Below are 14,120 nucleotides of genomic sequence, written 5' to 3'. Positions count from 1 at the left end.
AGTAAAGACAAGAGTCAGGACCGAGATTTTAGAAGCTGGGTGTGCCTAGTACCCTAAGCTCCTTTGAAAATTACAGCCAAGAATGTGGTTTTCTTTCTTCCCTAATTTATCAACACTCGAGAGAGAAAGGCGTTTAGCATTCTGCATAGTTCAGCAGTAATCTCATCCACATCCCCACTGGTATGTGTTGATAGAAAAGACTGTACTTCACTGTATTTATACATTTTCTGATAAACAAATCCTTGAAATAACAAATATAAAAAGGCACCCAAAATAAAGCCAGAAAGAGAACAATTCTTTCACGCTATAAGATCAGTAACGGTTTGTAGAGTCCTTACCTTACTGCTTCTTTTAGTAACTTTAAAAAATCCAAGAAATCCTCTCTTTTCTTTTTCTGTTGCTTCAGTGCTCACTGAAGAATTTTGACTTGTCTCTGAAACAAAGATACCGGGTCATTTTTTACACTTCCAAAAGCAGTGTTACAAACCTAGAAGTTTTAGAAATAATGATCCCAAATTAACCCTTTGCTCCCTGAAATACATGCAATGCATGCACAGGGGTGATCAAAAAGCAAAATAATACAATTAAACAACAGACCCTTGGATGGATCCTCCCTCAGTTTACGGCCCTCAGAAGCCAATGGGGGTCTTTCCACTGATTTCAATAGGTTTGGGTGAGACCCCTTGTAGTCCTGAGTCTCAGGATCATGCATTACATAAAGGATTAAGGGCAATAAGATCAGTCCAGACGGTGTCATTCAGACACCACCACAGTAATTTAGGGTTTGTCTCCATGGCAAACACTACAATGCAATGCCAGAGCATTTCATCTACACCATTGTAGCACTTCATTGGAGACGTTGCCTATGCTGACAAGAAGGGTTTTCCCACTGAACAGGGGATACTTTCCTGATAGGTGGTAGCTAGACTGATGGAAGATTTAGAGAATTTAGATTAGTTTAAAAACACCCTGTAGTTAACTCAGCCTCATATTCCTAGTATAGACCAGGGCAGCCTTTGAAAACACTCAACCCTTCTCTCCACACACTCCTACCCATTACTTTAAAAAAAGTGACTACAGACTTTTAACAACCTACTGCATGAGTCAAGGCCATCGGAAGCCCTTGGGAAGACTTCCTTTGATATCAGAGGGTTGTGAATCAAGCTGTCTAATAGGGAAAAGTGGACCTTCCTGGGGAAGGGGCAATTCTTTAGGGACTGATCTTGCAACCTTTACTCATACGAGTATTGCCATCTAATAACCATTGTCTTGGTATGTCCATGGATGTGTGAGGGGAAAAGTGATGTAGCTGTAGCCCATGAGCAAACGCAGCCCAGCGAGTTCACTAGTATAACCTGTCAATTGATTAAACACGTGTGTGGAAGGGGCAGCTGGGGATATTGCTGCAGCACAGCTTGGCTGGAGCAGACTCACTGCTGCAGACAGGGACTACTCTGGCTAGGCTGGAGTGCTCCCATTTGCAGGGGCTGGAGCTGTTCTGTCCCTGTGAGAGAGTCCTTGCCTGCAGTGCTACTGTGGTTGGGGGCGCTCCAGTGTGGCTGGAGCAGCCTCCATCTGCAGTGGCCAGACTCAGGAGAGTTGTAGACAGGGATGTTCCACCTGGCTGGAGCAGCCTCTGTCCACGGTGACCCCAGGTGGGGTCACAGGACGGGGGCACTCCAGCCAGGCTGGAGCAATGCCCATCCACAAAAAACCTGGGCACACTGTAGTCTGATATGCTTCTGCTGTGCCAGAGCAGTCCCAGTCTGCAGCAGGGGGGCCACTCCAGACCAGTTGGGCTGGAGCGGCCTCCTCAGCTGCCCCTTCCTCCCAGGGCTACCACGGACAGGGCCTCTCCAGCTCAGCTGGAGTGCCCCCCCTGCGGCAGCCCTGAGAGACTGGAGTAACCTGCTGTCCGCAGCAGGCAGGGGACTGCTCCAGGCCATACCGGTTAACCAGTTATGCTTTAGCATCCCTGATATGGAATTCAGCCTTGAGCTGACTAGGGGATTGCATATCCTCAAAATTCATTGCTCTACACCCATCTCTCTCATTGACAGCTAATAATATAACAAACAGCATGAGACGCTCCTGCATCACATGGCCAGTCACCAACCAGGAAGGCCATCCTGACCTCCATCAGCTGAATTCAATTCACTGGTTGTACAACTCTGACCACTTAGCTCTGATTAATGTTCATTCCCTCACCTATTTGCTCTGCCACCTTAGAGGCCTGATCAGTGTTTCCTCTTTATCTTTTCCATCCATGGGTGGAATAAATTTTATGAGCACCAAGGCATGGGCAGGTGTGCCCCATCAATAGAAACACACGATGCCCATAGTGGGTGACTGTGGGCATTCTGCCAATCAGCTGGACAGCACCTGACTTTCTCCTGGGTGGCTGCTGAAGTGCTCAGCTTACAGAGAGCACTGGACTTGATCCAATGCTTGCTGAAACCAATGCAGTTGGTTCTCCCACTGACTTTAATGGGCAATTTGTGAGGCCCTAAATGTGGCTTTCCAGCTCCTGGCAAGTTGTAATGTCCTTGATGTCTGTGGAAGTTTTAACAAACTGAGAAAATTCACAGATTAAAAACATATTTGCTTCATTTGTGTTGTGACATTAGAAATAAGTAAAATAACCTTAATTGATTTTTAAACATAAAATTATACTTTCAACAAAGGGGACTCTCATACATCTTTTTGCGTGTCATACGCTATATTTTAGTTAGAAAGTATTAGAAGGCATAGCAGAAGAGTAAGTATAATGAAGAGATTAAAACTAGATCCACACACCATTCCATTTGAAGAAAAATTTGCCACTCAAATACAACAAAAATAAAGCAATAAACTAACCAAGTATCTTCCTGTATGAACTACTAACCATTGTCTGCATTTATTGGTCTGAAATAACTGTCAGCATGCTTAGGGTTACACTATGATTCATTGTGTCTAAGGCCTTCTCAAGCTATACCTTAATATTTCAAAGTAAAGACCAAAGGTTAGAGTTAAGGGCTGCTGTACACAAACCATACACAAACATAGGGGAGCTGTTGGCTCCAAAAGTTAAAAGGGGAATACATGTTTATTAAGGAACATCTGTACTAACACACTCTGGCCCCAGTCGTGCAATTAGATGCACCACATGACTCTGTGGCTAGGTGTATATTACCGCAGACGATTGACCTGCACAGGGTCAATCTTCCAGGGTTTTGTTTCATGCATGCATGAAACGGTGCTTTCTGGGGTCAGAGTCAACCCCAGAACTCCTTGCGAGCGGTGAGGATTAAGGAAGGTCAACAAAAGAAACGCTCCTGTTGACCTTCTTCTGTATAGACAGACACTGAAGTCAACTGCTGATAAGTCAATTTTAGCTACGCAATAGTCATAGCTAAAATTGCGTATTGGCAGTCGACTTCTATGTCTAGTATAGAGATAGCCTGCATCTGTAAGAAGTCCTCTTGACTTCAGTGGAACTCCGTAAGGGGGAGCCTGGGTCCTCTCACATGGATCAGTTTCCCAAAGTATGATATAATCAAGTGTGAATGTACAGATTGTCAACCTTTTTATTACAAATCACTTTAAAATTTTACACTGAGGTGTAAAATACAGACCTTATGTGTAATATTTCACTCCAAGAAAGAATTCAGAGCAAAATTTTTCACTTGAAGTCCATATAGAAGATCATGCCTGATATTATGCTCTTGGGATAAGACAACACAAATGAGCACAGAGAATGCTGCAGTCAAGGGATGAAACCGTGGTCCCAATGATGCTAAAAATTTGACTACTGATTCCAGCAAGGCCAGGGTTTCACACAAAGACTTCGATGTCAATCAGAACACTGCTTACAATTTTCTTTAAGATATTTGAAAATGACTGCTATTTTTTGTTTTGGTGTCATGCAGGGTAAACACAAAAGAACCATTCAAAACTGGACAATTATAGATGCATTGGCAATATTCACTTCTATATACACCAAACAGGTGTCTGCACCAAGGGTGGCCTTCACCAGCCATGAGTGAGAGGCATACTTGCAGGCACTGTATTCTCCCCTCACCCCTTCATAGTCAAGGGAACAAGGACAAAAGCAAGCAGCATCTCAGTATGCATGGCTGTTGCCATCCTGAAATGACACCCTTGGTCTGCACATGTAACTGGATAATTTTCCAAGTACATACATGTTCGCATACCAATTTTAAAGGCACAGTTTAGGAACCTGTGGCAGAAAGCATTTTGCTTTAAAAACTTTTCCTCCTTGTGTTGCAAAAGTTGGCACTGGGTTTTAAAGCAGTGTAGTTTTAAAGCAAAAATGTGTAATGGAAAGCTCACAATCACAATTAAAGCTAACTTAGGTATGGTGACACAAGCTGCAATCATACCCAGTGAGTGCAATGTAGACATCCCCTAATTTAGTAGCCTCCATTAAAATGCCATGATTTAGCCACAATTATCACACACAGGTATCTCACCATTTTCTTCTGATTCAATGCTAAGGTACAGGTAAATTCCAGTTAGCTAAATGTCCCCAGCACTATCAAAACATTCACATTTTGCTCATATATAACTTATGAAATTCTGAAATATACCAGAATTTAAGATGAATTCAGATCATCAGATTTTAGATTACAGATGTCTACCTGTGCTCTCTATATGAGCATTTTAACATTTTTCAACATTGACACTTTAATGGAAACCAGTCTCTGACCAATGTATGTACCAATCTCAACTTCAGCCAGAAATGCAGGCAAGTGAAGCAGTTTATCTGTATTGTGTATAACCACAACCAGATAAAACAGATAACGTAAGTATCTCTGTTCCCTGTAGTACTTTATGCCTGGACCTTGCATTTTTGTTATGCTACCAAAGCCATGCTAGAAACACCTCAAGAGGAAAATGCTTTCCCCCAAGCATCATTGTACAGTACCTCTATAGCTCAGAGAAGGTTCAGACTGAGTTTTTGATGGAAGAACTGGAAAAGGCAGGCAATGAAAGGACAAGAGATAACACATTAACTTTCTGACACATCACCTAGTTAACCAGAAATACTATCCATTACACTTAATATTTCCTCTTCAAACTCATCTGAAATTAAGGTGTTTTTCCCTCTGAAACTGGGAGCGCAAGTCCGCTCTCAGAAGAAACAATGCACTTAGCTGAGTAGAGAGGTTTGCTGGGCTAATTCTTGTTCTTTATTAAAACTACTTAAATGTTTAAGAGAAACTATGTAACCAGGGGGCAGTAGAGCTTCTCTGTGAACAAAACTCTTAATGGAACTTTACACTGAAGCGTGGGTGTCTCAAGCGAGGAGTTACTCAACTAGGATTTGCTTTTACACATGGTCTGACTTTTGAACGCATCCAATAGCATATTTAGGGTTACGGACGGCTCCTGCTAATGAGATAAGATGTTGAAGCAATCCATTTTGTCCACCTGATCATTAACTAGACTAAGAGCAGTATTCTGCAGCCCAGATGAATGGGTTACTACCACTGAATTTAATGATATTTTTCCCCTCTGTAATGACTGCAGTGTAGGGGGAAATTTTGATACCAGCAAAACCTTGGGAAAAATATTGTTTTTGCAGGATCACCCCAGGGAAACTGAACTAAAATTCTCTCTTTTTATTCCTCACTAACAAACAAATAGGAGGAAAAAAAACCAGAAAAGAATAACTCTTGCAGAGATGTTTGCTCTCAAATGTAATATTGATCTAATGAAATGGTAAATTGAGAATCAATTTAATCTACTGTATCAGTAACTTGATGCAATGAGTAAAATTGTATAATATTACAGTCTGCTCCTTTGGTCCAAATCTTGTAACTATGTGTGCTAGCATGGACTTCGGTAGGACAATTCATGGGTACAAAAACTTGATCCTGATTGGGGTCAATATCACGCTCAATGCACTTTGCCGCTTTTCTTATAAAAATATTAAATTAAAAGAAAAGTGCTTTAAAAAGCATTTGACTGAGAGATCTCTGAAATAAGCCACATTATAAGGATGAACACTCTGGATCAGCATGTTAAACATATGAAGTGTTTCACAGTAAATATATCTAAATAGCAGAGAGGCAGCATTTGAGTTGTGATATTTTAATTTGCGGGTATCTTTTTGAGTCTCTCACCATTTCAAAGGGAAAGAATGGACTTAATTTAATTGAAAGCCTAAACTCATTGAAATGTAGATAATTCCAGGATAAAACTGTCATTTAATGGACGGATATGAAACATGGGACAAAACACCATCATAACTTACTGTATAAATAAAAAATAAACCTGTCTAGCAGCATATGCAGTGGTGACGTTATCTAAATAATAAACAATGACATCAACTCTACTGAAAGAACCACTCAGTAAGAGAAAAATGAAAAAAAATGTAATGAAGATCACGTTTTAATAGTAATCTAATACTATTATTAGATTAAAATACCACTTGGCAGTGTCAGCCTAGGATGTTTAAAGCACATTTAATATTTATACTTTCTAGAGCCAGGAGATGTCTGATCAAACTGAAGACCAGAGTAGTGGAATCAGAATATTGTTTAGCACAGGAAAGAAAACACAAGAGAACATTATTTTAAACAACAATACCTCGTTGAGTCCTCTTCATTAATGGTAAATAGCTTTGTTCATGGGAGGAATTGCTTTGGAATTTAACATCAGTTATTTCCTATGAGCCCTGATCTATTTCTGTTCCTTTCATTTCTATCAGCTGCCATGATGATGGCACGTTAGTTCTCCCTTGCTCTCTCTGTCACAGCACAGGTGGATAAGCAGCTCTCTCTGGATACAGCACCAGCGCCCTGTGTGGCACCGTTGGCAGCAGTCCCCAGAGGCGACAAGGCTCCTCCTTTTGTGTTTAGACTGAGCCAATCATGCCCTTCACAGCTGTCGGCCTCTCCTGGCAGGATGCCCAGAAACAAGTCATGCTATTTACAATCTGGGGACTCCTGGATGGCAGCTGAATGCTCTGTTATCCTGGTTGCTGCTACTGGCCTTGATTATAAAACCTGAGTAGCTCTGTAAAGCTGATGTGAATGTCACCCTTCTATTTAAATCCTGGTTGAAAGCAATGAAGAGGTAAATACTGATTATGTGGCATGTACAACTGTTGGTATACCACTAAAGCCATAGCAGACAGTGTTCATCTGGACTTACCTCTTTTCCTGTCCCAGGCATATAGTTCCTTTATCCCTAACTCATCCAAGGACTTTGTAAGTTCCAGCTCTTCCCCGGAGATACTGTCCCTCAAGAGCACAACGTGCTCTGGACTGACCTCACACTTTTCACAAATGGCTGGGATTATACTGTGCAGAGGCACCTCAGGACTAACTCGAACCACGGCCTTGTGTGTCTTGAGGTAATTCACTACCAATCTCACAGATTTCTAAGGAAGCAAAGGAAAAAGAGACACGGTCAGGCTTTAGGTGGATGTCTCCATGTCGACGCCAACATGCTTTACAGTGGCACAGAGCAGGTATTTGTTTTGCCTTGATCTCACATGACTCACATGGAGAAACTCGTTATTGGACAAGATCTTACAAATTCTCCAAGGAGTGATTCACAAGGCCAGAGCAAACTCAGAGGCAACCATGCATTAGGAATCCTATGGTAAATAAGCATCATCATGTTTGAATTACATTCAAATAATAGATTGTAAAATACATGAAGGAAGAGTGAAAAGTAAAGCTAATGTAATGGGGGGAGCAAAATGTGCTCCAAAACCAGACACCGGGAAATAATTCCAGGAGCAGAGGGGGAAGCAAGATTGGCCCATATTCTGTGTCACTCTATAGCCCCTTTGGACTGATATATCTTCACAAAGCCATTGCAAACCAAAGGGATCTTACTGAGTAAATATTCTTCAGGTGGAGAAGACAAGTTCTGACACCCTGCCTGTGTTCATAGTGCCTCTATACGACATGGGGCCAGGAGAAAGGAGCTGTGGCAAGAGTGCCACTAATTTAAAACAATGTCATTTTTCAGTGTGTGTAAGTAGATCCATCACTGATATTTTTAATGAGATCAGATGCACCGATTCTTCCAGAGAAAAACCAACCAACCACAAGTCTTTGGAAGACTGTTCACTCTAAAACTCTCCCAGATGGTAAGGCTTTCCTTTTACTTTAAGGTTTGTTGTCTCCACCATACCCCATGATGTCTTTGATAAAGAACCCTTATCTTCTATCTATATTTTAGAGTCTGTTGGTACCAAGTTTGTTTAAGAACTCCTCTTACAGTTTAAGAGGTCTGGCCATAAAATTTGATATGAAGCTTCCTCTTACCCTAACTTCAACCAAGGTCAGGGTTCGGTTGTGCCTGGAAAGTAGGAAATGCCTGAAATCTCAAAATTTCACAGAACACGGAAAGAGGGTAGGGGATAGGAGGAGGAGAGGGGCGAAAGGGAGGGGGCACAGGCTGGGGGGTGTGATACTATGAGTGGCCACTGGGGGTAGCTGCAGCACCAAGAGGGAGACTTGCAGGGCTGGAGCTCTGCCATCTTGCCTGACATAAAAAACAGGTAAGTAGCTCTCCTGTCCCAAACACAGAGCCTGCCCCCACTTATGGGGAGTCTACAGGCCACAGGGAGCAGCTGGGGTGGGGGGGCACGCACCAAAGCCCATCCACACCTTACAGCCTTCAGGCCACAGTTCCCTCTCTCCCAGGATGAGTCGCTTGCCAGGGGTTGCAGCCCTGGCCACCTCAGCAGCTGCTATGGTAGTGGCCTCACCTTCGCCACCATGGATAGCCCCAGTAAACCCCCATGTCCCAGCCTCCTGGCCTGAGACCCCTTTCCTAACTTCTGCACCTCCACCGCTCCTTGAGTCCCCATCAACCCTCTACCCCAAACCACCCACCCCACCCCTCCTCACCCCTAAATCCTCACTCATGGAAAAAGAGTGTGTACAGTTTTCATGTATTTTAAAAATACTACTTCAGTTAAACTGCCGAGCAACGCCAGGCACATCTGCTAGTACAAGATATATGGAAAGTCATTACATAAAGGAAACAGGTGGAACATCTTAAAATTTACTTTAGGAATTATTTGAACATAACAACTTCATTTCATAAATGTCCTTGCAGCCTCTGAGTCAGAATGATCTAATCTACCCTAAATACTATATTTAACCATATTACAACAGACAGCTAGAATCCAGACTGAGTAATGGGACCATTAGCAGTTCAACAGACAACTGCATCAGTCTGTACGCAAACCCTCCCCATTCTGATTTAAAGATTAAAAGAAGTACCACACCCCACAATGGGTGGAACAGGGAGTATCTGCGTCACTGCCTGCAGTTATATGACTATATTGATGGCTCCATAGCATTGTTCTAGCAGCAGGCACTACTGACCTCAGGGATCCTAGGAGGAGGTCGTTTTGTTTTCCCTTCAGGAACTTTCTCCTTCAGAAGTATCCTCTGTACATCCAGTGCCCCAACCAAAGTATTAGGCTTATAGCTCAACGTTTGCATCCCACAAGACTTGAGTTCAAGAGTATGGTGAGCTGGATTCAAGTGGTACTGGCTGCACAGATCCACCAGCAGATCCATCATGGCTTTACTGTAAAGAAAACAAAAAGTGTATCTTTATAATCACAGGAAAAACCACAAAGTTGCTGGCATTTTACTGGTAGGAAAAAGCCCCTCAGGTGTAAACATGTCCTGATTTCAGCACTTCTATTCCTTCTGAAGATGGTTAAAAAAGGCTAAAATTTTCCCCACTGCAGCATGCGTGTTCATGAGCCTTCGATTAACTACATATTGTAAGACACAATCAGAACTTTTACAGCATAATCTGATAACACGCATACCATAAGACAAAGTGGGCGAGAGTGAACCTTCTCTGCTAAATGCCCCCATAAAGTTCTTGCCATTTCCCCAGTGGTGCCATTATTTGGAGCTCTGATGCAATACTCCAAATTGAAGGGAGCAACATGGTCACTCTGGCTGCATTTACAATACGAGAGAAATTCAAATTTATTTATATTGAATTTCTAATTCTAGAATTTATAAGTTTGAATTTGACCATCCTCACTTCACACGTGCTTCCCACAAAGTCAAGTCATTGCGGCAACACACAAATTGACTAACATCGACTGTTGCAGTAGTGCATTGTGGGAAGCCACCCACAGTTCCCTCATACTCATACCTTTCTGAGAATGCTCACTGGTTTTGACATCATCTTCCCACATTGCATTTTCCACATTCCCCTCCTGATCCCTGAAAACACATTGATCCCTGGAAATAATGCAGGGACCCTCAAAGTTAGAAGAAAGAGGATAGAAAAGTCTAGGAAAATAGAATTTTTGTTTGCCCCCGCCCCCACATTACGTTGGCAACAGGAGTGCAGTGACTATATTCTCAAGTGTCCATCCACTTGTCCCACATCCCATCATTGCATGCATGTGGTCCCTGAAAGTAATACAGGGGCCCGGACTGTATCTGAAAGTGAGAAGAAAGAGGATGCAAAAGTGTAGGAAGAAACAATTTTTGGTTTCCCTGTTCATTATCTTGGTATTGGAAAGTGTCTTCGGCTTTCCGGTCCATTACAAGTCTTCCGTGCAACGACTGTGCTCTCAACTAGCCATCCACTGAGTGTACCACCTCCTGTCATTGCATGCATGTGATCCCTGAAAATAATACTGGGGCCCAGAATGTGTTTTAAAGTGACAAGAAAGAGGATAGCAAAGTGCAGGAAAAAGAACTTCTGGTGTCCCCCTGGCAGCAGCAAGCCCCGGTATGGGCGAAGGGAGGGGGGGTGCAGTGTGGGGAGGCCAGTTGAAGAGGTCCTTCCCCACAGCAGCAGCCAAACCCCAAATTTCTTAGCCACGGGAGTGGGGCAGATGACTTTTCCCCAGCAGCAGCAAGCCCCAGTATGGACCAAGGGAGGAGGTGGTTCAGTGGAGGGCTAGTTGAGGTGATCCTTCCCAGGTGGCAGTAAACCCTTTAGCTGCTGGGACAGACCTTTCCCCGGTGGCAGTGAGCTGCAGTATGGGCTGCAGGGGGAGGTTCAGTGGGGGATCAGTTGAGGTGGTCCTTCCCCACGGCAACAGCAAAGCCCCAGTACCTTAACTGCTGAGAGAGACTTGCCCACAGCAGCAGCAAAGCCCCCAGTATCTTGACTGCCAGGACTGACTTCCCCACAGCAGCAGCAACAAAGCCCCCAGCATCTTGACTGCCAGGGAAGACTTCCCCATGGTGGCAGCAAAGCCCCCAGTACATTAACCGCCGGGGGACACTTCCCCTTGGCAGCAGCGAAACTCAGAATATCTTTTCTGCTCTTGGAGCCCTAAATGTGTGACTGGCAGCATGGTCAGCACCAAATGGCTGGCACTTCATTTTACTGGGTTGGGTTGGGGGCTACCACGTGATGTGTCTGAGCATGTGAAAGACACAGACTGTGTGGCGCCTCTGGGGGGTTCGCACACAAATGTGAACTGCTGACAAGAAGTTTCTCAGCATATTATGCAACTATGACCCCCAGCACAGCCTTGTTGATGTGGTACAGTGGGGCATGGGCTGGCACCGGGCAGCGCAGACAAAAATAGCAAGTGTACAGACAGAGCCGCAAACTCCCTGCAGGGGCTATCTGAATGGGTAAATGCACTCACACCGCTAGCAGCATAAAAAGAAAGGAGCCATTTCTCAGGCTGTCATACTAACCTGAGCCCACAGCTAAAGGCTCATTACTTCCACTTGGTCTTCCTGTTACTGGAGAACACTGGCCAGACCAGAGCACTGAGAGGGGCATTATGGGTTACATACGGGACACCTCAGGAGGCTGATACATTCACTTTTAAGATGTGGCGCTTCCACATTGGCCCTTAATAGAAAATCTGAACTCGAGCTTGATGCTATACCCGTCAGGTAACTGCAATTTTGTAATCTCGAGATTACTGCACCTAAAATCAAGCTAATGGTCTTTACAGTGAAGACAGTCACGTGGTACAATCAAGCTAACTCAATGAAATTTGAATTTATCTTGTAGTGTAGACGCGGCCTCAGATGTAAAAGTAGCACTTAGACGTAGGACTTGTAATCTGCCTAAGTGATGTTTTTCCGCGGGAGAGAAAGGAAAATTAAAAATAGCATAGGCACTGCACAATCTAGAGCATGGGTCAGCAACCCCCAGCACACGTGCCAATTTTTATCGGCACACAAGGTGGGTGCTCAGCCCTGCCCCTCTTCCCCAGTGCAGCTGGGAGCTTGCTCACAGGCATGCCACCTGTGAATTAACAAGACCAGCGAATGCTACCAACTGCCACCTAACCGGCAAAGCTCTACATCTTCGTTTATTTATTAATGAAGATGTAGGGAGTAGGACTATTAGTGACTCTAAAAATTATTACTAGCACACAGCCCATACAGAAAGGTCAAAAGGTCAAATTTCGGCATTCGGCCTCAGAAAGGTTTCTGACCCTGATGTAGAGGAATAGGCATATTTCCACTCTGCACTTTTAACTATACCTTTAATACACAAGCACTACAAGGAGCTGGCACTTAATGACACCACTGGGGAAATGGCAAGAATTCTCTGGTAGCTCCAAAAAGTCATGCAGGGAGCTGTTTAAGAATCCTCTCTCCACTGAGACAAAGGAACCAGGGATTGAGCCCAACTTCCTACCAGTATGCAGGGATATAGAGCCATAGCAACCAAGAAGCAGCCCGAGGAGTTGCTCTTCTATCACCCGATGGAGACTGCACAAGTCAGATGTCTCTAAGTACATTATCAGATGCAAAGCTGACAAGCCTGGGAAATCAGATAATAAATGAAACAAGGAACACTACGGGAGAGAATAAGGTGGCTAAAGATGCTTTTATGATGACTGAAAATATTTCAGGTCAACTGGACTCTTTGGACAACTATGCTCCCTTGTGCAATAGAGTTATATGGAAACATATTTGGAAGTTTCATTGCCTAATATGCAGTGCACTGTTTCACATTTTCAAGCACTCATAATTATATTTTAAACCATTTCTCCATTCAAATGTAGCACTAGGCAAAGCCACTCAAATATGCATGTGAGCAGAATTACTTCACATTCTCTCATGTACATACACTTGTGTGCAAAGGTAAACATTCATAGTTAAGGCTGAGGATGTATATCTGTTCATCAGGATACAGATCTCAGTTTGTCTGTGTATAGACTGTAGTAAGTAGATGTCTTTTGAAAGAGAATTTTCTGCGCTGACTTCTCTGCCTTACTGCTGCTGTTTCAGAGAACAGAATAATCTGGAAGAACTTCAATTCATAAAATCTTATTAAAAGTTCTGACCTAGACATTTTCCTTTAAATAAGATAACATGTTTCTGCAACATGTAGCACAGCAGTAATTCACACAAGTTTGGCTTACAATCAAAATATCATCTGAAAACATGCAAGCTGTTTCATTCAGAAAATTAGCATTTGTAGCGGAAATGCAGAAGACAGTTGTGATATTGATGAGACTAGGTGGTGTACAGCAGTCATTCCCTTTTATGCCTGATTCTCCTTTTCAGGCCTCGATGCCCTACGCAGCCGTTTGTGCTTTTCGCTTTTCCTTATTTTATCATCATTCTCAAACAGATAGCTGCTTGCTCAAGATGATAGTTTAGGAATGCACTGTTTACCTTCAACAAGTTCTGCGACGGGTCCCAAGGCTATCCACCTGGTACGGGAGTATGGGAGTGTCTGGGATGATCATACAGTTATTTATGTTGACTATTTGCTACTCGTCAAAGCTAATTATTTGACCTGGGAAAATATGCAATGTATCAACAATCTTGCTGGGTTCTCAAAAGAATAGGTGTGGTTAACGCTGATCTAATAGTATATAAATGATGGGAATATTCCTAACTTTGGAACCTTGGCATAGGCCAGAGCTGTGGGATGTGCTACATACCGTCCATTGGGGTCCATCTGCTGTCCTTCAGAGGGTTCCCGGCAGCAGAAGGGACATAAGCATTGTACTTTCCTCTGATATTTGCTTAATAAAATCTTTAAACCTGCAACCAATTTGTGTGCTTATTGCTCCAGAATCCATTAAGGAAAGAGCCACTGCCTCTTGGCAAGTCAGTATTGTGTGGTCTCTCATTAAAACTATGCATTTTGTTCAGCGGCACTTATCTAGCAAC

At 43.3% G+C, this 14,120-nt stretch overlaps 1 protein-coding gene and 1 long non-coding RNA gene across 6 annotated transcripts in view; one reads left to right on the top strand and one right to left on the bottom strand.

The window, feature by feature from the left end:
* Positions 1-14,120, bottom strand: part of COBL (cordon-bleu WH2 repeat protein) — a 271,385-nt gene that overhangs the window by 156,751 nt on the left and 100,514 nt on the right. For 4 of the 5 annotated variants that reach the window (XM_074988022.1, XM_074988024.1, XM_074988023.1 and 1 more), the window contains exons 4-6: positions 9,360-9,567; positions 7,162-7,390; positions 339-433 (exon numbers count right to left, since the gene is read on the bottom strand). In XM_074988022.1, the coding sequence (XP_074844123.1) occupies positions 339-433; positions 7,162-7,390; positions 9,360-9,567 (532 nt within the window). Of the gene's footprint in view, positions 1-338; positions 434-4,927; positions 4,973-7,161; positions 7,391-9,359; positions 9,568-14,120 lie in introns of all 5 variants that reach the window. The other variant, XM_074988021.1, reaches the window with a different exon arrangement.
* Positions 1-14,120, top strand: part of LOC142009662 (uncharacterized) — a 64,218-nt gene that overhangs the window by 4,700 nt on the left and 45,398 nt on the right. The gene's annotated exons all lie outside the window — the stretch shown is intronic.

This window comes from Carettochelys insculpta, chromosome 2, assembly GCF_033958435.1.
Source record: "Carettochelys insculpta isolate YL-2023 chromosome 2, ASM3395843v1, whole genome shotgun sequence".
NCBI classification, from domain to species: domain Eukaryota; kingdom Metazoa; phylum Chordata; order Testudines; family Carettochelyidae; genus Carettochelys; species Carettochelys insculpta.
Note: the sequence above shows the minus strand (reverse complement) of the source record. Positions and strands in the feature narration are given on the sequence as shown.